General features: G+C 36.9%; 3 protein-coding genes across 7 annotated transcripts; 2 read left to right on the plus strand and 1 right to left on the minus strand.

Moving 5' to 3' along the window:
- Window positions 1–1,303: 1,303 nt before the first annotated feature.
- LOC121996599 lies at window positions 1,304–4,938 on the plus strand. Its single transcript, XM_042550615.1, has 3 exons — window positions 1,304–1,544; window positions 1,638–1,724; window positions 4,055–4,938. The coding sequence occupies exons 1-3, from the start codon at window positions 1,328–1,330 to the stop codon at window positions 4,141–4,143; spliced, it is 393 nt and encodes a 130-aa protein (XP_042406549.1). The 5' UTR covers window positions 1,304–1,327; the 3' UTR covers window positions 4,144–4,938.
- On the plus strand, window positions 4,781–9,736 carry LOC121996598. Of its 5 annotated transcripts, XM_042550609.1 has the most exons (10): window positions 4,782–4,938; window positions 6,252–6,422; window positions 6,910–7,071; window positions 7,181–7,286; window positions 7,487–7,669; window positions 7,808–7,970; window positions 8,380–8,678; window positions 8,917–9,006; window positions 9,183–9,288; window positions 9,364–9,736. In XM_042550609.1, the coding sequence occupies exons 2-9, from the start codon at window positions 6,408–6,410 to the stop codon at window positions 9,248–9,250; spliced, it is 1,086 nt and encodes a 361-aa protein (XP_042406543.1). In that variant the 5' UTR covers window positions 4,782–4,938; window positions 6,252–6,407; the 3' UTR covers window positions 9,251–9,288; window positions 9,364–9,736. The 5 variants fall into 5 exon arrangements, with proteins under 5 accessions (XP_042406548.1, XP_042406543.1, XP_042406545.1 ...); XM_042550614.1 differs by having other exon boundaries at window positions 4,781–4,938; window positions 6,919–7,071; window positions 9,183–9,736; XM_042550611.1 differs by having other exon boundaries at window positions 9,183–9,736.
- A 1,067-nt stretch (window positions 9,737–10,803) lies between these two features.
- On the minus strand, window positions 10,804–23,587 carry LOC121996600 (histone-lysine N-methyltransferase ATX4-like). Its single transcript, XM_042550616.1, has 24 exons — window positions 23,497–23,587; window positions 22,390–23,406; window positions 22,240–22,295; window positions 21,951–22,146; window positions 21,686–21,799; window positions 21,489–21,557; window positions 21,329–21,394; window positions 21,142–21,221; window positions 20,956–21,048; window positions 17,752–17,887; window positions 17,017–17,104; window positions 16,806–16,905; window positions 16,545–16,669; window positions 16,225–16,370; window positions 16,002–16,106; window positions 15,382–15,446; window positions 14,921–15,125; window positions 14,595–14,681; window positions 14,449–14,505; window positions 14,282–14,371; window positions 13,519–13,605; window positions 11,992–12,066; window positions 11,811–11,911; window positions 10,804–11,306 (listed from the first exon to the last, which is right to left on the minus strand). Exons 1-24 carry the CDS (start codon window positions 23,515–23,517, stop codon window positions 11,216–11,218), a joined length of 3,270 nt encoding a protein of 1,089 aa, XP_042406550.1. The 5' UTR covers window positions 23,518–23,587; the 3' UTR covers window positions 10,804–11,215.
- Between the last annotated feature and the right edge of the window lie 2,724 nt (window positions 23,588–26,311).

The raw sequence follows: 26,311 nt of genomic DNA on the forward strand, positions 1-26,311 counted from the left end.
CTTGGGTGCGGTGCCATAGATTTTTAGCGGCCTATGGATTTCTTTCGTTTCTAATCCGGCATTCGTCCGGACATGACGAGCGAAAGCCATGAGCCATAGGTTGCTGTACGTCCCTTTCGATCCATATACATATTTACCTTCCATCAAAAAAAAAAAGCAAGAGGAAATGCAGAAGTGGCTTTGAATACCAGAGAATGCTTAATCGCGTGAATGCCTACCTCCGGTGAAGAATGAGGACCCTTATATAGAGCCAAGAAAAGGCTTATGCACACATACCGAGGCGAATACGTGTCCTCTTACCATACCTCAGTATAGGCTTGTCAGAAGAGCTTGCTTGACACCATACTGCTACAGTCCGAGCACCTCTCTGATGTGACAGCGGAACCCTCTGTCGTAAGATCCTGCGTATGGCCTGGTCGTTGAACATACCTACTGTCAGAAGATGTTTCCCCGCGTCCCCTTGTCTTTGTCTCCTTTTCCCCGAGCCGAGCGTCCGTCCGCTCGGCAAGCATCGGCCTGACCGGGCGTAGATATCGGTCCGACCGGGAAGATTCTCCCGGCCACATGCTCGGATGAGACTGTTCACAGTATTGCTGCCTTATGCCTTTGGCCGAGCGGGCTATCCGCTCGGCCAGTCGACCCTGTTCAACATGAGCGTCGGAACCCCGACTCCCAGCCGAGTGTCTTTGCTTCCGTTCGGAACGTTCGGCTAGTCACCCCAATCTTTATCCACTTGGCCAAACCTCTAGTTGACCTTTTACCTTTCAACCTCCCCGTGGCGTTCACTCTGCAAAAAGGGGGGTCCCCCTCCTCACTGTCGGATCACTAACAAATCTTAAAATTATTTTTGGGGTAAGAAAATAGAATATTAACTTAATTTAATTTTAAATTTTACTAAATTAATCGAGAGTTTGACTCATATTATTAATAATATTTGACATGAGACTAATTTAAGTTTGCAATAAAGGTAACAAAATTAAACTCCTACTAATAGTGAATTTCAACTCTTTCAATTTGGTAAACATCTTTTAATCTAACTCATTTACTAGTGATAAACATGTATTTAAGATAATTTTGATATCGAATATCGATCATGGTCCAATATAAATCAAGCTTTAGAGAAGTATTTTTTATATTGGGCCAAACCAAATAAGGCAAAAGCTAACCCGAGGATACCAGAATTAGAATATAAACACGAGGATACTGTTGGTATTTCAAAGTAATTTTAGATTTTTTTAGAAATATATAGATTGACCGATAAGTTTACATTATTTGTTTTTTAGTCCCCAAGTGGTTTATTGGTTTTAATTCCTTGGAATTTTGTAAAATGGTCCCCATCGTCCAGTGGTGGAGCCGCGGCGCTTTCCCAATCCCCAGCGGCTATTGCCGATGGCCGATGGCCGGCGATGGGCCGGGCGGCGATTCCGACGCGGCGCACGAGATCTCCTCCTCTCTGGCGGTCATTTGTCGCGGACTCGAACTTGTTCTCATTTCTTCAAACCGAAGCTTTTCCCCTTACCATCTCACTCACCTATCGCCTGGATGTGAGTCTTTTATGAACCCTAAAACTGTAGATAAAGTATGCGCCTGTAGCAGCGCACAAACTTAGATCTTTGTTTGCTTCTTAATGTTTGCAGATTTCACGGAATCAAGTAAGGCCCAAATGCCAATACTTGATCTATCGCTCGCTTTAATCCTGTTAGGTCACGTCGGTTCTGGTCCAGGTTCTCTATCACTCTCTCTCTCTGTCGCTTTGTTCCATTTCCTGTGGTCCAATGGTTCCAATCCGAGTAGGGGTTAGAATCTAATGTGAATATAAGTGTGGATTCACAAGGTCCATGCGTTTGCTTTCATGGCTTGTCATCCATCGCAGAGGGATGTCACAAGAAATTTAATAGGCTATTAATGTTCCTTGGAGCTCTGCTTTGGATGGCCACAAGTTGACGACCCAAAACCAAAAGTCGGCCCTTTTCATGAGCTAAAAAGGGTGATAACTCAAAACAGGTACCTACTTTAGTAAAAGCACTGATGTTTCTCTTGTGGGGATTATAAGTGCCTATGATACCAATTGATGGGATTGAGATTGCTCCACTTTCTAGAATGCGGGATAACAGTGACAATAAGCTAATTTGGTGGGAATCTGCAACTCCCTTATTAGAACAACACAAGCACACAAAAAAAGATGAGCAATTTTACTTGATTTGGTTAAGCCTACATTTAAGGAGAGAATCCAAGTCTATATAATGTGAGAATAAAAGTACAATAAAAATAGCATTTAATATTTCTCTTAATTCTCCCTAAATTTGATTGAGGAAAGTGAAAAACCTCAACTACACTCTCCTAATACAAAAAAATCACTTTTTTAGAAGAAAACTCTCTTCTTTACAAGAATTTTAGTCTCCTAAATCTCTAAATGCATCATACAACATCTCTAACTTGGAATGCTCCATTAATAAGAAATTTGCAGTCATTGCCATCAGTATGTAAAACTATATCGAAAGAAATTTAAAAATAAGGTTTATTTGACACTTGTATCATTGCCTTCCAAGATTTTTTTTCCACTATTCTTGTAGTTTGGAATAACTATATTTGGTCTTTGATGCCCAATTTCCTAGTGTTAAGTTGACTGCAAACACCTATATTTTGTATATTCTTTAAAAATATTGTAAAATTTCCATTTTAGAAATTGAGACTCAAAACCTTAATTTTGAGAAAAGAAAAATATGAACTGAAAATTCAATATAATAATATGCATAAGTATTTTGATGCATGACAAAAGGTTTAAGGGTTGTTATTGTGTGATCTAACATGTATATCAAGTGTGCAAATGAAAGAATTCTACATGATCCTACAGTAAGTACGATGTTCCACAGTTTCAGGCGAAAGTTCCTGCAACATCTATGAAAACTTGACAACCGATTGATGTTTACTTCTGTGTTTTTAAAATTTAAATACATTAATTAAATCTCACAGGATCATATTCTCTGTTATCTTCTGGAAAAGCCAGGATTAATCTTGTTAGCGCAAACTAAAGTGATGCTAAAACATACAAATGAAACTTTAATTTTTAACATGAGTTAATGTGTCAATGGTGAATGTTACATAGAAATAGAAGTAGGAGAAAAGTCATTATCTATCCCTAGCCCTTTGGAATATTGTGTTGTATTTAGAGCATCTCAGAAATACCACCATACAATTACACTTATAGTCTTCACTTTCCTCGATAATATCTCATTTGCATCGCATATGCTAAAGAGGGATTTCCACATTGTGTTGTTCAATCAGCACAAAAACATCCTCTTCTGAAAGCTTAGTCCTTGGCAGCTTCATACTTTCTTGGAAACCCATACTTATGCTAACCCATACTTTCTACAAAGAGCTGGAGTCCATATCATTGTGCATTCTCCATTTATTTAACTAGGGTCTACAAGGATACCACAAAGTTTATCATCTTTGTTCTTTAGCTATAGGTGGGAGTGTGGGAATCATCATAATGCATAAAATATCTCTACCTTTTATATTTCAATGCATGGAGTGAGTTTGGCATCACCATCAGAAAGTCTGATGGAGATAGTCTCTTCCATAATTAGCACCAACTACCTATAAATCCTTTTTTCAGAAGAACAAGTGTAGCATTCCTTGCATAAATTTCCTAGAGCAAGGACCCAAAATTACAAAGAAAACAACCCGTCTCATCTCATCGGTTCTACTGGTGGAAATTATCTCATCATTTCTACTGTTGGAAATTGGCATTCAACTATTAAGACTTGGGAATTCTTTCATGATTCATAGATTGAGTAATTTGTTGGGTAATTGATTGTGTGTGGTTTCTTATTTTTGCGCTACAGTAAAGGACTTTTCTTAGATTAAAATGTAATTTATTATTTCTCAAGTAACATACAACTATTACCTAATAGTTACAAATAGTTTCTTTCAGGGTCAATTATCGTGTGCTTGTCTTATCTCAACAAGTCATGGTTTTTCTCCTAGAGGAATCTGTAATTTGTTCTCCTCTTCGTTTTTCTGAATAAATATCTTAGATCTTGTTGCACAGATACAACAAAGTTTTGTCTTCTCGAGACCAATCAGTGTCAGGGTCCACAAAATTTTTCAAGGAGCCAGTCCAAAACCAGAGAATACTAATAATAATCTCCACTTTGAGGACCATCCTCTGCTTTTCATTTCTGAATTCTCTACTGCAGGTAAGCCTTCACTTCTTCATCTCACAATATTTCTTTTGGGTAATGTGTTTATAAAATAATAATAACAATACGCATTGGTATTTTTCAATTCTTGTAGTTTTCAAAGTGTTTATCACTATTTTCCTGGAAATTTTAATTTTTTATTAACCCTTTGCCATTAGAGATTGCTACATTTGTTTCATGTCACTTTCTCATCTAGTAAATAAAAAACGATATTAATGATTAAGACTTAAAAGAGTGGAATGCCATGAGTTAATAATCAAATCTTTCACGTTATTATTAACTTATTCTGGTAGATACAGTAATAATAATATCAATGACCGAGTTAAGACAGCAAAAAAAAAAATTAGAAACTATTGGGACTATTTTGAAATTTTGTATAAAATTGAAAAAAAAGTGTCAGGTACAAAGGTGCTGATGTGGGTAATGGCGTTCATGACGTCATCGACTATGAAAAGCTTATGGGTGACTCGGATCCTGAGAAAGCGTCTCATTGGTGACTATGGAACGGGCGTCTTCATAATGGTTCCTATACGGTTGCCCAGGGGTCATGTAGTGTATAACTACGAAGCCATGAGCGGCGGCGACTTTACCATTTAGGAAGTATTTTACTTCACCATCGCACTCCATCACCTCCTTCTCTTTCCAATTCTTCCTCCGCAGTCCGCGAGAAAGAGGAAAAAACCCTGAAAATCTCGCCTTTTTTCATCTCTTTCGTCAAGCGTTTTGCTTATTGGTGAGCTTCCGAATTGCAGTGTTTTTCAGTCCGCTGCTCTCGAGTTGCGAATGAAAAATGTCTCCTTTTTTGTTTTGATTTTCTCTGACTTGTGTGCTGCATAAATCGACAAAAACCACGTTAATGTATTGTTCTAGTTCCGCTTCCTTCTCTTAATGTTTTAGTATCTTGCTGTATGAGTTTTGAGAACTTAATTTTGGGATTGGTTCTATATCGCTTCGTATTTCCTCTCAAGGGGAAGAGTTCCAGGAGACTTTGAGATTATCTGGTCCAACTAATTGCTAACCACATGTTATCCATGGATAAGAAGCCTTCGCAATAGTTGTTCATATGGGTAGTATTTGTATTATTCTCTGTGCCTACGTCATCAAGCTTCCACAGTACGTGCCTTCGAACCAAACTTAGCTTTTTTTTTGTTTTTTTTGTTTTTTGTTTATCTCCAGATAAAATTATTCCGACTTTTCGCTTGGAAATATTGCTTGCCTGTGACTGGTTTTCTTATCTGAGAAAGTATCTGTGCTAAAAGCTTTTTTTGGCGTAGTATTTGACATATCATATTTTCATTTGTTGCGGTGGTAAGGAAGGCTTCATTTGTGAAACTTTACCAATATTTCTATCTTTTCCGTTTTATTATGCTTCCATCTTAAACCTATTTTGTTCGTCTGGTCCTTGTTTTAATCTCATGCCAAGTGCAGAGAGAGTTCTATTAGCATTGATACTTGACTTTGTGTTTTTTTTTTATTTACTGGTTGGAAAGATTATGTCTGCAACCTCGGATATGGGTGTTATAAAGCTTTATGTGCTTAGTTTGCACAAGTTTCCCCATGGTATAATGGTGTACTTAACAAACTTGAAAGTTTGCCACATTTCATAGAGTTTGAACACCTAAGATTTTTACTATGCATCGAACCTGGAGGCTTCATAACCAAGGTTAACTTCTTGTTAGAATATTATAACCTTCAATTACCATGCAGAAAAATATATATGGAACTTGATTAACATACTTTTAATCATAGTGCCCAAAAGGCCAAAACTCCTGCATACATTGACAATTTTCTTTATCAACAGGCTTGATATTTGAGAATTCCAGAAACAGTAGGCATTTAAAAATCAATTTTAGACAAATTTATGCCACCATTGGTTCGGTTCAAATAATAAAACTAGAAAAAAACAGGGTGTTGTGATCAATAAGATTTTCACTTCCCTCCTGTTGGGGTTGCCTTTGGATGCTTTGATGCAAAATTCTTATGCTTCCTTTTCAGCTAAGAAAAGTGTGTTAGAATATCTCTTTTTTAACCTGTTTACCCTTGTAGGCTGTAGTAACAAATTAGATTGCAGGAGTCAAGCACAATATCTATGGAGCATGATAAAGTCCTGAAAATATAAAAGGTGATAGACGTTGCTCTCAGTGTGCCTGCCCTCACAAATCAAATGAGTTTTGCTGTATTAACACGTTGAGACAGAGTTGAATGAAGACCTCACAGGTGAAAGTTAGTCAATTCTAATTTCAATAATATCTCTGACTTGCTCAACTAAATTGCCTATGTTTCATTAAAATTTATCTTCATGTAAGTGGATGCCATGATCCCAATTCTTCTGCTCACTAAACAACTATTGTTATGGTTTACAAGCAGTCTAGGTGAATTACATGTACTTGTTAAAAGTGGAATGCTCAAGATTACAAAAGAACGGACACTCAATGAGATCATGTTCTCAACTACTAACTTTGTAAAATATATAAAGTAGCAAGTCTAGTGGTTTAGTGATATCCTACATTTTTTCTGCAGTAACTCAACTAGACTTGGGACAATATATTATTCACCTTTGTACTTTTCCAGCAGACATTGTTGTAATTTAAAATTCCTGTTACAAAATGGAACAAGCTTGTTTTATAGGCTTATACTAGATCTCATTTAGAATATGTAAATATATTGTCCTTTTATCTTATTTTTCTCTTGGATTTCTCGAAAGGATCCTCAGTGTGCAGAAGTACAACCATCCTCAGACGCTTCACCAGATTTACATGGTGACCCTCAAAGTATTCCAGTTGTTGAAGCTCCTAAAGCAGATTCAGGTTCAGCATCCAATGCAAACAATTATAGTAGAAAGGTTTCTCGCGAAGACATTGAACTGGTGAGGCTTCCCATTGCTGGTTTGATTTAGTTTTATCAATCAAGAACATTTTGTGAAGATAGCATGTCCATGGATGGTTAATTTCCTATCTCTTCACAATGTGTTTCAGGTGCAAAACTTGATAGAAAGATGCCTACAATTGTACATGAATAGAAGCGAGGTGGTTCGAACATTGTCTAACCGTGCTAGGATAGAACCTGGTTTTACAACATTAGGTAGGCATTCTCATTTCAAACCTTAAGCTTTGTAATTGATATCATGTTCATATGTTGACAACAGTTGCAACATGAATTCAACCACCAATGCCATGTCATACTTGGCTGAACATAAGAGTGCTGCTTAAACTTTTAATTTTTTTGAATTTACCAGTGCACTGCAGATTCTTTTTTTGTCTGAATTATTGCGTTTTTTCCAGTATGGCAGAAATTGGAAGAAGAAAATGCAGATTTTTTCAGAGCTTATTATATTAGACTAAAGCTGAAGAAGCAAATCATTTTGTTCAATCACTTGCTTGAGCACCAGTATCATCTGATGAAGTATCCTGTTCAGCCTAAGGTTCCATTGGCTCCAATTCAAAATGGGATTCACACAATGCCTGGTAATTTTTCGACTGATTCCTCTGAAATTTCATTGAACAAAAATGAACTTTATTTACCCAACAGTTGATCTTCGTTTCTAACTGACTAAATTGCTTCTAGAGAACATAATGCTTAATTAACACTCATTTGCAGTGCAGTCAATTTACCCATGGGCTATCCTATTCTTCCTCAGCACGCAATGCAAGTTACAGGCCAACCTCACATTGACTCGATGGCTTGTGGCCTCTCCAGTTGTCATGTAGTCAATGGTATTCCTGCTCCAGGTGGTTTTCATCCCATTCGCATCAACTCTGCGACCAAGTAAGAAATTGTTCGACATGCTTAAAATTTTTTCCCCATCAGTTATAAAATAGTGAAATAGGCTTTAGAACATTCAGCATTTCAATGTTAGGAGCCAAATCAATTACATAGCTTTGGAAGCATGTCATAATACTCCTGATTGTTATTATTGTAGCATATTGCTGGTTCTTTTTTGTTTCAAGAAATACCAGGCTTCACCTCCCTTCATGTGGGAATATCTGGATTAAATCTTTTTGTTTTTGTAATCAACATCTGTGTATTATCACGATCGTTGTTCTATACATGGTGAAACACCTGTCACCGGGAGGGTATACTTCAAGCTAATCAGAACACGCAACATTCATCCTTTACCGTTTCATTATTCCTTATTTGACGAAAACTTCTTTTGCTTTGGAATTATGATTGGCAGCGGCACGCCTGAAGTGGCTCATGCCACCCCTCCATGTGGCACCATTTCTTCCATGTCGGAGATGGCTCTGAGTCCTGTGTCAGCAGCATCAAGCAATCATTTTCCTTTCACTCCAGAGATGTCTGGGATAGGCATGGATGCAACAGCTCTAGAATCAACCTTCCCATCTGATGCAACGCACACGGGAGGGCTGCAACTAGGATCAGATGATGGACACCCAAGAGATGGAACGAGATCTTTGGGACAACTCTGGAATTTCAGCTTATCGGATCTGACAGCAGATTTTTCAAATTTAGGAGGTAATGTTTCAACACTTTTGAAAAAAAAAATCGGCTATCAATCAAGAAAACAAAAATATAAATATAAACATAAACATAAACATAACCCTTGGGGAGATGCACAATCCGATTCCTTGGATTTCCATGTTTAGTACTTTGAAACATACAACTCAATGGTGCTTATAACTATTTTTATCTTCCTTAGTGATCTTTTCTCGAGGAAATAATTGACACCACTTTCTTGTTTGTTTCGGCGAAGATCTTGGAATTTTGGGAGACTATGATGGTTCTCCTTTCTTGCCATCAGACTCTGACATCTTGCTGGGCTCCCCAGAACAGGATGATATAGGTAACCTCAGAAGCCTCTTCTTTTTTCCTTTTTTTTTCTCCCTTACATTCATTCTTTCTCAGGCGATGCGAAGATTATATAACCTGTTGTGAGTGTGATTTCCCTGTTTGCTTTTATGTTGTCTAGTTGACAATACTATAACAAAATAAATGATCCTTCTTTGGTACTTGTTTCAGTGGAAGAATACTTTGCTGATGTTGCTAATGGATCGTGCTCTCACCAATCGGACGAAGAGAAACCTTAGAGCAAGTTTTCGCTTTCCTTTTTCGCTTTCCTTTGATGGTAAATAGTACCGGCACCCTGGTTTCTCCTACATAATAAACTAATAAACTAATAAAGCTTGATGCCATGGAACAGCTGCTGTGCCTCATCAAAGGTTGATGGTTTGTGTATTAAACTTAGTTATTCGGCAGCATCAACAATGATTTAGCTCGTACAATTAGGATTTCATCGGCCGATAGCTGCAGCTCGGCCCGAGTATCACAACCCAAACCTTGTTGAATCTGACTAGTAAGTTTTGATGTGCATTGGTCTTTAGAAAATGTTGTTCCTGCAGTTGCTATCGATAAACTATTGTGTTTGGAGTAGCTTGTGTGCTCATGCTTGGTGATGAACTATCATCACGGCCAAGCTCTCTTATCCAATCCTTATTCGGTTCTGTTCTTGATGTTTTTTTTTTGAAAGAAGAAATGACATCTAAAAGGGGAATACAGATTTATTAATAGCCTTTAGAATCTTTCAATTTATGTATTATTAGTGAACGATGTCAAGAGGCAATGGTGATTTTTTTTTTTCTTTTCAATTTTAATTTTGAAAATTTTGATTAAAATAAAAAATTTCATGAATAAAAAAATTAGAAAATAATCAATAGGAAATTGGAATCCAGTTTGTTTTTTTTAATCAATAGGAAATTGCCCATTTTGTTTCCATTTAAATCAAACGGAAATGACATTTTTTTTTTTGTTTGTTTGTCAAAGTTGAGATCCAGTTTCATCGAACAAATTTCTATTCTCAAACATAATTTTTATATTTTTAAGCTATCTATTTTAAAAAGAAACATTAACGTTTTTTTCTTAAATTTTCTGTCTTAAGAATGATAAATTAACGTAGATTTTTTATCAATGTCTAGAAAACAAGATCTGAAGTGGATTTTGGAAAATGTCACTTTATTCGTTGGGGAGCTTAAATCGTTCAAGACTTCTCCATTTATGTTCGTTAATTTGAATTATGCAGAAGTAAGCAAATTTCATCAAGATTAAATATAAGAGTTTTCCACCCAACTGGTAGATCAATGAGAAAGATTTGAGTCATGATAAATAACCCTCCCACTTAAGGCTAAGTACTTTATTTATTTCTCGTCATCACCGTAGGGTAGGGTCTAGGGATCTTTATTTATTTATAAATTTTCTCGGCGGATGGATAATATCAAGAATAATTATTTTGATACTATGCAATTTGTGACACCTGACATGTATACAATATGAATGGGAATAGTCATTTCGACAGTATTTTTCATCTTGGTCAGAAAAGAAATTACTAAACGTCTAACATTTTTTCACGCTTGGTGCCAATGAGTTTTGATTTGAAAAAAAAAGAAATACTATGCCTTCGCCATATTGAATATGAATAATGACTATGAGTTGGACTTGGGACAAACATTATCATGTAGGATTAGACATACGAGTTTTCCATAAAAAATCTACAACATGTGTGTGGCATAATCATAAAGAGAAACAGACCAAAAAAAAAAATACTAATAATAAAGAGGATTGTACACAGATCGTCACTTGCTTAATATATACAAGTCAACAAATGCTATCTTCATTTCCGTATAATTTGGGGGAACTTATCAAGATTTTGAAAAAGAATAGGAAAAATACTACTTCCTTCTGTGGAAAAATGAAAAATAAGATTATATATATATATACAAAAAGAAACGGGGCCTTGCGCCCGTAACAACTATTTAGATATGCTTGGTCTCCTCTCTGAGTTCTTGTAAATAACTCTAGCTGGATTGGCTGCTGTCGATGAACCGAATGGTTTCAAGAGACCACCATTTTGAATTTTGATGCCTCGAGACACTCTCAACTCGAGGACTCGACGACAGGTAGATTGACGAAGCTAGATTAGATCTCTAATGCTTCAGTTTCTCCATTCCAGCATTGCAATATTGTTCATTGCCGCGCACAGTAATGGCTAATGAGGTTAGCTAGTTCATAAATCCCCTACAGTTTGGCACATTGCAGAGGCAGGGAACTTTACATTCCTCAGCTTCATCAGGATCGAACAAATAATCATACCTACAAAATATAATACAAAGTATTGGTCATTCTCATCTGTCTTTGAAAAAAAAATGGGAATGAATATGAGAATAATAACTTAAAGTAACGCTAGCACAGCAATGAGCTTCCTGTTCCTAAGGCTTAAACAATTATGGTTTTGAAAATTCACACCTTGAATTGCATGAGAACTATTAAACTCCAAAATAGAGTAGCTTCTAATTTTAAGTTAATTGGAGTCAATTTAGAATAGTTCATGAAAACATAGTACAATTTTTTTTTGACTACACATGTAAACCACATGTGTGATTGTTCGTATGTAGTCGCTATGTAGTCCCCTGCCACAATCAACTTAAGCAGTCACATAAGAGGTTCAAGTAGGGAGTTTAAACAATGAAGGAGCAGAAATAAGCAAAATAAGTTTCAATCTGAATGAAAGATGGGTTGAGGACAAAAGAACAATAAACTGGTGATAAAAAAAGAAGAAACCACTTTAAGATTGACATTATGAGTGGAAGAGAGTACGTTAGCTCCTCTCCTGCAGAAACATTCTTCTTAGCTATAAGAACAACACGGCTCTGATCCTCACCAACATTCATGATCCGAGCATAGCAGCTTGGCATGCACTGCATCAAATAAATTTTTTAAAGGGAACTAATCCACCATGAGTCCATGATGCAAAATAAATATGATAACAATGACTTACAGAGTGGTTTATTAGGCGAGCTATATTTCCTTTATTTGTGGCATCAACTACAATCTCTTCACTTATTTTGAATAGCTGCAAACAAAGAATAAATAGATCAACTAAAATCAAATTCTAAATAAAAGGCTAAAGTTTATCATTTCATGCATTCATCCTTTATAATGAAACTAGAATATTGTATACTGCAAAAGAAACAGAGATCGTATTGTGTAATATAAGCCTTTTGTCTCAGCAATTATCAGATAAAAGTATAAAACCATCTATATTCTAAGCTTACAACAAATGTGAAAAACTAAAATATCCTTAAGTTTTAAAATTTGAGTTGGGTACTGCTTTCAGTATCAGCTTTGAATGACAGCCTCAAATGTCAAGTTATGTCACTTGGGAGCAAATCTAATTTGGACATAAGCAAGTGGATCTACTATTAAATTTGAATATATTCAGCTATAATTGAAGTGTCGTGCAGTGTTTTGGACTATGGAGGTTTGATTTGGGTTGAATCAGCTTAATATATATGACTCATGTTTAAAAAATTAAAATAATTAAAGCGGGTTATTTCATGAAAAATACTTTTTTTTCTTGTCTTATTTCCAATTATCCTAATGGGAATTTGGTTTTCTTTATAATCAAGAATAAACAAATACAGATTAAACGGATACTTCATTTATATAAATAAATATTGTATCATATGATCAATAAACTTATTAGGTTACATAACTTTCACATTTTCAAAATATTTTTATTTTATCATCAAATTCAAAATTGAACATATATTTATTTGCCAGTATATTATTAGCTAAAAGCCAGCTGGTCAAAATAAAATACAATGGCATGTTTGCTAGTTTTTAATCTTCACAATGGCCTCTCCACAGGCGTTTCATGTTTAATCACATATCAAATTATTAACATGTCTCGAAAGGATTTGAAAGGATAATGAATTGTTTAGTCATTTCTGAATGAGCATCTCCCAACACCAATCCTGCCAGTCGAGACAGCCAATTAAAGTAGTAGGTAAAAAACATTCATGGGTGAGTGTTGGTAAATCTATGATTTCGTGAATTGATTGGTCAGTTGGTACCATCATAATTCAATTTCATGGTTACCTTCTATTTTCAATTAACAAATCTTACCAAAAACATTGAGCAAATTAACTAATATCTCTATTCAAAATCTTATCAAATTGTCATGGCGTACCCATAAGTCTCCAAGTAGAATAAAAGTCTTATCTTTAGTAAAGCAGCATTTCCCAGCTGAGTATAATAAACTGAAAACAAGCTGCAGCCAGACTACAACATTGTTCAACTCTAACATGTGACTGTGCACACTTATGTGAATATGCAAATTCCAAATGATCCAACCCCAAATATGCTACCAATTTGCTACCATTTGTTCAGCATATCATAGCTTATAAACAAATATTCCCATAGATTGCATGTGCATAACAAAATATGCCAGCAACTATATCACTAATCAATATTCACTTTATGCCTCATTGAGAAACAGGAAGGGAAGGATTGTAAGACTTACATAGCAGTCTTTTTTTTCCACTTTATATCGTGCTTCTCGCAGATCTGCAACACTGCGTCTGACCTGCTCTCCTCGATACTCAATGACCTGCAGATAAATTGGTGAGGCTCAGTAGATAGATTAATATGCATAGGGAAAAAAAATATATCACATAAGAATCAAAGTTTTTAAATGCATAGAAATTTCATCATATAAACAAAAAATTGAATGACATGAGTGGCTAAATTTATAGATGTAGATGTAACTTAGTTAAGGTTAAAAAAACTTTTTGCAAGTTTAAACAAAAGGTGCTTCCAAAATATCAAACCAACATCTAATAGAAAGCTTAAAACTATGTTGATATGTATGATGGCATACCGATCGCTGGTCACATCGATTTAGATACAAGTAAAAATTATGCCTGAAAATCATTATGTCAGAAAACACAAAGCTACATGTCTAAATATCATAAAAAATGTAATATAAAGTGAAAAATAGAATATAACATAAGAAAAATACTTAATATTTTGGAGAACCCATAGCAGGAATATTAGAAATCAAAGAATTAAACCAAAATGAAACATGACAATGTAACCTGTAATTAATGAATCCTTACAATTAGCTCTTTTGGGGGTAACCACACTAAAACAAAATAAGAGCCAATAAAAAAATTACAGTTTTCTGTACGATCATATCAATGGCAAATGAGCAAAATAAACTGTATACTTAACTCACATGAGACATCACAATAATCCATTCCACAAGATGTAGCAAAAAGTAATACCATTTCTCCTTCTTGAAGGCTTCTACGGGCAAATAGACCCCATCCATGAATCCTGGATTTTCCAAAGCATACCCTAGTGTGTTCAGTTGACTGGGAACAAAGAAAATGAAAGTGTTGAGCACACAAAAGAAGCAAAAATTCGGTGAGGGAAAAAGGCATTAAATTACCTGCAAATAGCGAAGGCGCTCTTTAAATGAAGAAAATGATTTCCGAGTATTATGATCCTGTTGTAGAAGAATACAATGACCTAAACATCTTTTGGTGCAAGGATTGAGTTGAATAATGAAATATACAATTTGGAAAAGGTAATTACCATAGCTGCATTTAAACTTTCAATAGAGTCCCAAGAATGATAACAAGGTCCCATAACTCTATGTGGAATTCCACTTTCTCGTATACTCTACAAAAGAAAGTTACGAATTTAGGCATGGCAAGAGAATTAAAGATGGTTCAGCAATCAAGAGAACAAATTGATCAAGAACTCCAAAAATTGCAATGAGACTCAAATATTTTCTTTCTCACAAATAATAATGCACAAAAAAAATGAGAAATTTAGAATATCTCAGGAACATGCTACAATATTCATATTGAGACACTATTTCACACAAAACAAGTATCTAAAGAATGTTCCTCATCTACCTTGGTTTCTGTTCTTGGGTAAATTGAGCATCTCATAGCGGATGGCGCTTCAGAAGATAGAGATGTTGAGGTCATGTTTTCCCGTGGCATCTCCATCATAATTGGTTTTGAACCACTTTGCCTTTTAATGTTCTTCAACAATTTATTAGTGGAGATAATCCCCGATGGAGTCTGCATAATTAGCACATTATCCGGATTGGGAGACCTAAAAATGCCAAGATTAATTATTTCTGGAACCAAAATTAAACACAAATTGAGAAACTCAAATGAGTAAGTCATCAGCCAAGAGAAGAAACATTTAGAAACAGAGAAAAAAAAGATTTAAGTATTCAAAACCTTTCTGAGAAAAGTGTCAAATCACTTAGGATACCAAATAGGTGGTTGCAGCTTCGCAACCAACACAACAAAAAATTCAGAATAACTCAAAAGTTTAATTTGTTAATAAGGACCGCTGGATTTACCTGTGGTGTGCACAATAGGATAGCAGCTTTACTGTTTGTTTCCCATTTTTTTCCAGACAATGCAACTGCATTTGTAAAAGTGTAATTAGGTAAGGTACCATATTTCTCCAATTTAGGACAAGAAAGAAACAATTATAGATGTATAAGAAGATACATTCAGATAGACAATTACAATACTAGTCTTCCAAATTATTTAGGATAGAAAGAAAATTTTGCAATTTTCAGCCTATGAGGAATGCAACTGGAAAACATGTTTTTCCAAATTGAATATTTGTTAAGCACATGACAGATGCAACCATAAAAATCTTTTCACTGTATTATACATATTTGTCAAGCAGAACAAATACATTCTCTGCAGCTGGTAAAACAAAAACTGTGGTAGAAAAGCTGAATAGTGTGGTGATGCCAAGACTTTTTCAATTCATCAACAAAGAAGTGAGAAAAAAAAGTAGAAATCATTGTTCATGACTTGAAAATAAATCCAGATGAAATAAATTCACAATTTGTAATTTGCATGATTATCAAGGAAACATAGTAAATTTAAATTATGCCCTCTAATTTTTCTAGTCAAACACAATTCAACTGTCCAATGATAGAGCTTTTAGCTTAGAGTCGCTTACCTCCGTCCTATAACCTGCTCGTGATGCACACATAGCATGGTAATAAGTGGAACATGTGTAGCATTGTGTGCAAGCACCATGTTTCTGCTTGCATATCACGCAAACCTGATGGCAAAATGAATGACAGGTTAGGATTTAAAGGTCAGAGTATAATGTTCTTTATAACCAAAGACGTATATATTTTATAACAAACAACTCAATTAATAAATTATTCATAAATCACCTTCTCAAACAGCAGAGATGGTATATCTAATATGCCGTTAGCAGGCTCCATTGTTTCACCACTGGAAAAGGATACCTTTGGTTGAAACCATGCACATGTAACATGAACCCACAACTTATCAATATTTGTTGGCTTCAGTGCACCACCTGAGCAAAACTTGAGAAGTAAGCATTCATGACTTGCAACAGTTTAAAGCTAGAAAAAACAATAGAGAAGTGATATGATTAAGCCCAAATTTCAATTAGTGAATCCTAGCATTGCAAAAAAAGACATACTATGGAACGATACATGCAAATGATAGTTCCAAGATGCACATGTACCTTTGATGGGGCAAAGACAACACTCCCTTTTATGAAGGGGCGTTTCACAAGCTCTGCAAACCCAGGAGGCCAAATTTTGTACATTTACTGCTCCATAGCATTCCTGATGAACAGCTATTTGACATCTGTAGAATAAGACAACTTAGGTTTTGTAAACTATATGTAAGAATCTCAATTACCCTCCATAGATATTTGTAACGGTGGATTCTCTTTAGAATTTAGATAACTAAAAAATGGAGGATAAGGACCAGATTGTATGACCTGTTGCATATAATGATCTTGTTGTAATCCCAATCTTCTATCCATCTGCAAATTGCACACCTTTCTGTTGTCCACTTGGCAAGTATTTGTTCATATGGTTCTGTTCAAGAAAGAACAAGGATTATTTCCATTATTTTGGCAGAGTAGTGACTTAAAGAAAAAGCATGAAGAGATTGCCAAATAAAATGATAAATATGAAAAATTAGTCTACCTTGAAGCAAAGTAAGGAGCTTCTCTTTTCTATTACCAAGTGATGGGCACTTAACTTGGTTATTAAAAGATGGGCTGCCCTCTTCTAGCTGTATTTTACACAAACAGAAGTTGAAAAAAAAAATGTTAATATGTTACACTTTATGGACATACAAGTTTAGTTAATTAGAATAACAACATAGGGCAGAGAACTCTAGGTAACCTAATAAAAAGTAATCTAATTTATTTGAATATTAATAGTGATGCAGTCTTCCATAAGTTCAAGGGATGGATAAGATTTGTGTAGTCAATCCCAAATAGCTGGGATTTACATGGCTGGTGATGATGTACAGTAACAATTATAGATCAAACCATAGGCTTCATCAAGAGAAAATCAAGATTTTTAGGAAGAAGACTGACACCATAAGGATTCATTTCAAGAGAGTTGAAATGGTACATGATGGATAAGAACCTTAAGAAGGGTGAACAGGAGAGTCAAACATAAGAAATACAATTTGAAAAATGCAAAAAAAAAAAAAACATTTCTGCAACCATGCAAGTCAGTATGCCATATATACTGATCAAGATCATGTCTGTTAGATACTCTGGTATAGTTTTCAGTGCTCAGAGAATGCATGAAAGCATTAAAGTAAAAAACGGCAAGTCCTTTTCAATAGTTCTACATAGGAACCATTACCATGTTAGAGAAAGAAAAATAATATAACCCTGCAGATTTTTAGAAGATAAGGCTACAAACCCATTTTCCCAGTTGCTGTCCAGTACTCTTGATTTTGACGCTAACCTTCCAATACTTCTTCCTAGAACCTGTATGTCGTTCCCACTCGTTAAGAGTTAGTTTCTTTGAATTACAGGAGCTGCATTGACATAAAACCCTGCATAATATAAAGAGGAAATGAGTTTAATTAAAACATTAAAATTAACACGCAAGACTGATTCACATCTCAACATTTAGAAGAAAAAAACAAAGCGAATAAAAGAACATTCAACTAGTACAACTAGTCATGGAGTGAAATGCGATTCCGTGTCGGGCAGCACGGATGGTATTTACTGTTCTGCCACGCGGGCAAAACCGGCACCCACGCACCGAAGTTTCGCGTGGCATGCGTCACGCAACAGCGCACATCCACAATAGCTATTGCAATCGATTACTAGCGCAGAAGAAAAAAAAAACCCTATATAAAGGAGGCATCGACGAGCAATCAGCAACGACGAGGCGACAGGAAGCAAACCACTCCGGACGTATGATTTCTCCTCTTCGCAAATGGCCTGGACAACACCAGAAGTGTCCCGCAATGCCTTTGGCGCCGCGCCTCCAACGGTGTCGGAAGCATCACAGGACGCCTCTGACGGCGCCAAAAGGGTTGCTTCCGGTGTCGATGTTTTTTCACCGAGTAAATTAAAATTTTGATTTAATTAATTTTAAGAATTCCCAAGTATGCGTGATATTTTGAACAGACTTTTATAAACCCTAATTAAATTATCCCAATAAAATATATATATTTAAAATTATTATTTTTAAATAAATTTTATTAATTAATATTCTGAAAATTTATTTCTTAATGTTTTAAATTTCATTTAAAAATTCTAAAAAATTATAATAATTCAGATTTATATTCTATTTTTTTATTTTAAATATCATTTAAAAATTTTAAAAAATTCTATTTTTTTAATAAATTAGATTTATATTATGATAATTTTTTTTACTATTTTACTGTTTAATTGATATTTTTTTACTATTTAAAATATCTATTATTTAAATTAATAATTAATTAAATGAATAAATAATTAATTTTCTCTAAAGAAAACTATATTTAATTATTTTTTTAACCATATTATGTTGTCCAATAATTGAGAATTTATAAAAAAATCAATGTACAACTTATTTTTAAATTATACACAATAAATATATTTATTTAATAATTACTATATATAAATGAAAAAATACTGAAATCATATTGGCATGGCACGATACGATACGATACCGAAACTATATCATTCCGGTCTCGACCAAAACCTCGGCACGGGTCAAGATTTTAAACCTTGCAACTAGTACCATCAATCTACTTTACCTGAAACAACCTATATCACATGACAAATCAATGAGCAAACAAAGGACAAAGTCAGTATCAGCCATACATATCTTAATGGCTCAGGACTCGGGAGAAAAATTTTTTAATTCTGGCACATGCCTTGGCTTAAATTTCCAAGTTATAAGCATGCACCAATAAACAAAGCAAACAAAGGTGTACATTTGCAACCAAGCTTCCGCTATGTCATTCCTATTCAAAGATATAGTGATCTGATTAAAAATGGGAGACGGAATGCTGAACATACAACAAAACTATGTGTGTTAAAAAATGGAGACAGGCAAATCCCAGAAGCTTCTCAGTGAATTCCATCAATATAAGCATTAGAACAGAAATAGTAAAGGTCACATGGTATCTGAAGGTATTGAAAGCAAAACATCTACTGAAAGCCAGATCCACTTTTGGATCCAAAAGAGAGACTAAGCAGGAGGGACTTAATAAACATGGCATGCCACTTATGCTTTCAAAAGAAAAGAATCACAAAGCATCTATTGAACATCTATTTGTCATAGAGAAATGCACATAGTATTCAGGAATATATTTTTAGCCACAGTTTCCTTTGATAGAAAATTTTGAGTGATGCTAAGCTAAGTGGGAAAATGCTAAATGATTCTTGTTCTTTGACCATTGCCTGGACAATCTAGATCACTAGATTTAAGTGTAGCCTTCCAAGCTCTAACTGAGATACAAAGTGATAGCAAAAAAAATTCAACATTTTGCAAGTGGCTTTTCTTTTTTTTTTTAAAAAAAAAAAAGGAAAGTGAGCCAAGTTAGACACCAGTAAGGACACTTTTTTTGTTTTCATTTTGTATTTTCTAATACATTTGAAATGGTTTTCCTAATTGATTGCGACTAAACAACAACAACAACAACCAAGCCTTTTCCCACTAGGTGGGGTCGGCTGTATGAATCCTTTTACGCCATTGAGTTCTATCTCCTATTATATCATCATTTATATTTAAATAAATTTTATCTTGTTTTATTGTTACTAACCAAGTCTTTTTTGGTCTTCCTCTTCCTCGTTTGATATGCATGTTTATCATAGTTTCACATTGCCTAACTGGAGCATTTATTGGTCGTCTAAGTACATGTCCGTACCATCTTAAACGTGTCTCTCGGAGTTTTTCCTCAATAGATGCAACTCCGACTTTCTCTCTAATGCTCTCATTTCTTATTTTGTCCATCTTCGTATGTCCACACATCCACCTTAACATCCTCATCTCTGCAACTCTCATCTTCTGCTCATGTGCTTGAGTCATAGCCCAACATTCAGCTCCATATAACATAGTAGGTTTAACTGCGATTTTATAGAACTTACCTTTAAATTTAAGAGGTATTTTACGGTCACATAAAACACTCGACGCTCCCCTCCATTTCACCCATCCTGCTTATATTCTATGTAAGAGGTACTATGTAAGACATTTCAGCTCCATATAATATAGTAGGTCTAACTGCGATTTTATAGAACTTACCTTTAAATTTAAGAGGTACTTTACGGTCACATAAAACACTCGACGCTCCCCTCCATTTCACCCATCCTGCTTGTATTCTATGTAAGACATCTCTCTCAATCCCTCCATCATTTTGTAAAATTGATTCTAAATACTTAAATCTCTCGGTTCCGAGCAACTCGTCCTCTCCTATCTTAACAATTGTTTCATTACTTCTAATATTGCTAAACTTAAATTCCATATATTCTGTCTTTAATCTACTAAGCTTAAAACTTTTCCCTTCTAATGTTTCCCTCCAAGATTCTAGTTTAGCATTTACTCCTTCACACGACTAAAACAGTTACCAAAATGGAACATAACATTTGAATAAATGCAAAAGTGTTAAAGTTTAAAAATACATACATGTGTTCTTTTGGCAAATATATTCCTTCCATATTGCAGCAGATAACAGTGATCTTGTCAGACAACTTTTCCCCGAAAGTATCATCAATAGATCTGTATAGGTGGCATATTATTAAACATTCCAAGCAAGCAAAATCTACAGGCTCTACAAACAAGTTTTAGTATTTATGAAAAGCTGTGAAAAACCTGATTGTTAATGACTTTCTATCTGACACTTCAAATTTAGCCTTGCAATCAGGGCAGAAATAATCGTTCTTCTCCAGATCCTTGTATAAAAAGAAAGTCAGCAAGGATTAGATTATATATTTATACGAAACTTCATTTTACAAAAATAATAATACATAAGCAAAAAATTGTGAAAACAATCCCATACCTTTTGGTTACCACATGTGTTGTCACATTCTACATGTACCCACACTTGACACCCATCACAACAAACCTAATTGGAAATAATGTTACTAGTAAGACATTATTTCTCCTATGAAAACAAACTGAAATCAAACTCTCTAACTTATGGTGTAATGTTGTCCTACCCAATTTCCCCCATCTGTGTGATGCCAAATCTTCTTGCAAATCCCACAGTACTGCTTTGAACTCAGGAGCTGTGAAAGACCAATGCATCTCTCATAAGACACTTTTGTCCATCAAAGAAAAAAAGGAGAAATGACAACTAAGAAAAGGCTAGTGCTTTGCATACGACATCAGCCATTCATGAAGCAAAAATACAAACCTTAGCACAATGTTTACACAGTAACTGCTGTGACTTCCCTTTCATCTTCTTTGCACTTCCATATGGAAGATTCATTCCACAGCTTTCACAAAGCATCCCTGATTTGTCTACAATCTAAAGTTCAAATAAAACTTAAAATCCTAAAAGTATGAGGTTAACACTACACACATTAAGTGAACATACTTCTAAGACATGCTGAATAGATCAGTATAACTTCAAAGTTGAAACAAATTAATGATGAACTTAGAAATAACTTTAAACTTGCCTGGAATTTTGATTGGCATTCTTGTTCGCGATTTGAATCAGCAACCTCTTGGTATGTACAAGGAACAGATTTGTCTGAAGCAAAGTGACCATTACTGCTCACAGGAGAAAAACCATGCTGAGCTAAGAAAGACTCCTCAATAGCCATTCGAAAATCGCTAGACTTGTACTTATATAATTGAGTTTGCCCTTGAAATCTGGAGAAAGAGAGTGGCGCATCAACACATGATAAAAAAACAGAAAAAATATTTCTAAATCATAAAGCCGAGGGGGAAATCATCAAACCAAACCTTTCTAGGTAATCTAAGAAGGGGAAAATCATCCCTTGTTTCACCCATGAATATGCCTGCCAAATTAAACCTCATCAATACTCAACCAGTTGCAATGAAAATATACACAATATATATATATATATATATTCTGAAGATTAAATCATTTACCCTTCCATTTCTGGACTGCCCAAAAAACATAACACAAAGAGCTCCAGCCACACACGAATTTAAAACATTTTCAGGAGCTTGCAGCAAAGGATCAATCACCATTGCTGGCCAAGCAAGGTTTTTGTTTCCATATTTTGCCCAAACTATATCACCCAGAACAAAATCCTCTGGGCAGTAAAAATCTTCCTTTCTGTCTGAACCTTCCCTTGCTAGATTTGACTCCATAATTAAATTAGAATAACAATGCGGCTGGTCCTGTGCATTGAGAACAGGTTGCAGGAACTTCTTTTCCAGACCCACCAGGCTGTCCTCGACGGATGTAAGAGTACTTCGAGAAGTAGAGCACTTGTTCGTACAGCTATTTCTGCAAGCTCTATAGAACTCCACTTCCCTTACCAATGTGCAGGAATTCTTCGATCCCGAGTTAAATTCGAAGCCAGTGTAGCTAAATTTATCATCTTTGCAGGATTGCAGATCAGCTTGGACAAATGAACCAGTACCTGTACCCTTCGGTTTTTGTTTTTCTTTCTTCCAAGGATCAGAGAGAACAGAATCCCTAAAACGAGAAGGAAGAAACTGCAAGCGCCCCCTGGAAGTCCGCACGACTGGTGCGGAAGGAGCCGCGCGCACCGCCGACCCTTCCCTGACTCGTTCGTCAGCCTCCACCGCGACGGAAGTGGATACGGACAGCTCGCCAGAACAAGAGGAACCCAGGCAACCTGCGCCGAGATCCCCGCAGTCACTCCCCATCCGCAAACCATCCGAAAGGCAGGGAATTCCAGCGCCGGCGGAGACGTCCCCCATCATCTCGGACGGGAAGGACCCATCCCTACGCCGCTTCCTGCGTCCGTCCGCCGCCCCGTCGCCGCTCTCATCATCGCAGAACGTCGGCTCCTCGGCCTTGCATCGCTTCAAGTTCGGCATTTGCCCCCTCAAACTGCGGTTAATGATCATCCTCCGATCTAAAACCCGCCGAATTTCCTCGACCAAGCAGAACCGAGAATTCTCCGGAAATTCCTGAAAGAAGCCCTAATCCTCGAGATTCCAATGCCAATATACCCCGAAAAAAAAAAAGAAACAAAAAAGCCGAAAGAATTGGACAATAACCGGATCACGACAACTTCGCATACGCCTTCCTGCGATCTCCTACCCCCTTAATTCTCTCTTCCGTCGGATTCGCAAGAGAGCTCTTGGGGGAGAAGAAGGAAACTTGAAAGCCCTTTAACGGCATAGCGCCGGAGTATATATAGACGCTACGGAAACGTAACGGATATCGTGCCGTTACGTTTTTTTCAGTTCCGAGATTGTCGCAATTCGGTATGGATTAAACCGCCCTGGGTGGCAATCGGACGCAATGTTTTAGGGAATTTTCTAGATAGCACCTACAAGTTAGTAATTTTTACAAAGTGTGTCCCTCATCTTGAAAATAGAAGAAAACACTTTCTAAATCTTCAAATATTTTCCATTAACTATCTTAAAAAGATGTCGAAATCAAATGTTCGATGGCACTCCATCAAGAGCAGATCGTCTGGATCATTTTTTTATGGTTCAAGGATGGACCACTTATATTTGCGATCGGATTGTGATCATGATTCAGTCGTAATTGGTTGTAATCCCTTCTTGAGTTCACCGTCCCTATCAGATTATAGTTTGGTTCAGAGCGGGCGGCCAGAGGCTGCTGGGAGGACACCGGTGGTGGATAAGTGGCCAGGTTGTTGGGCGTCGAGCGAGGGTCTCCAGACGACCTTCGACTGTCCGCTCCGAACCAAACTATAACCTGGTGGGGATGGTGAACCCAGAAAGGGATCGCAACCAATTGTGACCGGATCGCGACCACGATCCGACCGTAAATATGAGTGGTCCAAAGTGGTCCAGGAGATCCTGGCTCCACTCTATCGAGGATGTTGGTCAATGCCTATCGATAAGGGATAGAGATGCCAACAACTCCCTTTATATACCTTGGAATCTTCGTCCGAGACTTTCAATCGTATGGGAAATTTATCGTATAGGAAGTAGAAGTTAACTCGCCCAATCCAACGATAGGGCATGGGCCCAACTAGGCACACGCCACGTGCGCATAAAGGTGAAGTGGCTCGATAGTAATTCACTTTGAAAATATTCTCATCCAGAAACATTTATGGAAAGACACTCACTTTGGAAAGGGATCAGATCCTCTGGTCCCCTTGTCTTGGTCCGTTCCTAGACCGGGACAAGGGGATTGGTGGGAGACAATGACCCCCAAGTGAGAGGGGGGGGGGGGGGGCATTGCCCCCCCACCAATGCAAAGGCTGGACCATGGATTGGTCCAACCTTTGTGAACCAGAGGATCCGCCCCCCTTTGGAAATATCTTTGTCCAAAAAATATCCCTGAAAAGAATACGCATACTCTACTTGTACTCACTTTAAAAACATCCTCATTCGAGCATATCTCATTCAAGAGTATTTTATTAGATCGAGATACATGTGAGAGGGCCGAGGGGATGAATCACGTGATTTTCAAAAATTTACTTTTCGATTTTGAAATCAAAGTGCGTAGCGAAAAACTAAGTAAAAAAATAAGCGAAATAGAAAAACAAGCAAAAAAGTATACGTTCGGTTTTTACTTGGTTCAGAGCTTTCGACGACTCTTACTCTAAGACCCAAGTCCCGCGGACCTATCGACTGGTAATCCACTAAAAATCTTTTCCGGAACCGCCGGAAAAGGTAATCAAGTACAAAAATAGTCGGAGAAGTGTAACACGCTACACTTCCCGTTTGTAGAAATTAAGTATAGTAATTAACTTGGTTATCAAATACTGTTTGTATAAGTACTCCGTGGTAGTTTTGATGTGGTCAACTAAGTTAAGTTAGGTCCTATATATTTGATACTTGTGCCTAAGTGTGCAGAACGTTAGAAACACAAGAAGTCGAGCGGAAGACGTAGCTAGCGAAAAGGATGACACGAAAAAAGGAGCCGATTGGCTCAGTGTTAGATTTTGAGGGATGTCCTAAGGCTATCGTCTTACGATTTTACTAAATATAGATTTACTATTTGAGTGCATATTATATGTTTGATTGTCTTAAACTCATTTACTGAATGCCGCAATACAATTCATAGCATTGAGGGCCCAAGGAAGCATTGAGAGCCTACATCTAGCACTTCAATCAGGTGGTCATAGACATCCCAGCAGTCTCTTCAAACATGCTGGTAAATGCTTTCACCCAAGGGCTCACCAAGGGCGAGTTCTTCAGATCGCTTAATCGAAAGTCGCTGAGGGACTTCGGCCACCTGCAAAAGAAGGCCACCGATTACATCAACGTAGAAGAAGATCAGGTGGCAAGGAGGAGGGAGACGCTCACCGAGCCTGCAGGAGTGTCTGAACGGCGGCGGCATCCGAGTAATCATCAACCCCCTAAGGGGCCTCAATCAGGAGGAGCCCAACCACACCATGAGCCCAGGATGCATGTCGTGCAACATGTGGCAGCCAGTTGCCCAAAGGCTGCAAAAGCCAAAGTATGTGCGCCAATATTTTGTTCCTTCCATCAGTCGACGACACACAACACTCAAGATTGCTATGACCTAGTGCTGATAGCAGCAGGCCGACCCAAAGGGATATCGCCATCGATCACCATCTCCTAATCGGTGGCACATACATTGATCAGCTGGGCGAAGGGAAGAAGAAAGGACAACGGCCGAGCCCCGACACCACCAACCCTAGTGAAGGAACAACCCAAGTCCCACTCGAGCATTCGCCGAGCGGAGTAGGCCTTCAACTCGAGAGGAGGAGAACAGGAGCAATGCCGCTCGGGGAGGAATAGGAATGATCGCTGGTAGGCCGATTGACGATGATTCCAATCGAGCGAGGAAGTCGCAGGTTCAGCGACTCGAGATTTGTGTTATGGGCTGCAACAAGAAGAGGGCCGATGGCCCCGAGATCAGCTT

This window comes from Zingiber officinale, chromosome 6A, assembly GCF_018446385.1.
Source record: "Zingiber officinale cultivar Zhangliang chromosome 6A, Zo_v1.1, whole genome shotgun sequence".
Lineage (NCBI taxonomy): Eukaryota > Viridiplantae > Streptophyta > Magnoliopsida > Zingiberales > Zingiberaceae > Zingiber > Zingiber officinale.

Coding starts and splice junctions, on each gene's coding strand:
- LOC121996599 (XM_042550615.1), top strand. CDS start 1,328: ATGGTCCCCATCGTCCAGTGGTGGAGCCGCGGCGCTTTCCCAATCCCC. Junction 1,545..1,637: donor CACTCACCTATCGCCTGGAT/GTGAGTCTTTTA, acceptor TAATGTTTGCAG/ATTTCACGGAATCAAGTAAG. Junction 1,725..4,054: donor TCACGTCGGTTCTGGTCCAG/GTTCTCTATCAC, acceptor CTTGTTGCACAG/ATACAACAAAGTTTTGTCTT.
- LOC121996598 (XM_042550611.1), top strand. Junction 8,679..8,916: donor AGATTTTTCAAATTTAGGAG/GTAATGTTTCAA, acceptor GTTTCGGCGAAG/ATCTTGGAATTTTGGGAGAC. Junction 9,007..9,182: donor CCCAGAACAGGATGATATAG/GTAACCTCAGAA, acceptor TACTTGTTTCAG/TGGAAGAATACTTTGCTGAT.
- LOC121996600 (XM_042550616.1), bottom strand. CDS start 23,517: ATGCGAAGTTGTCGTGATCCG. Junction 23,407..23,496: donor TGCGAAGTTGTCGTGATCCG/GTTATTGTCCAA, acceptor GGCTTCTTTCAG/GAATTTCCGGAGAATTCTCG. Junction 15,447..16,001: donor GAGCAGGTTATAGGACGGAG/GTAAGCGACTCT, acceptor TTACAAATGCAG/TTGCATTGTCTGGAAAAAAA.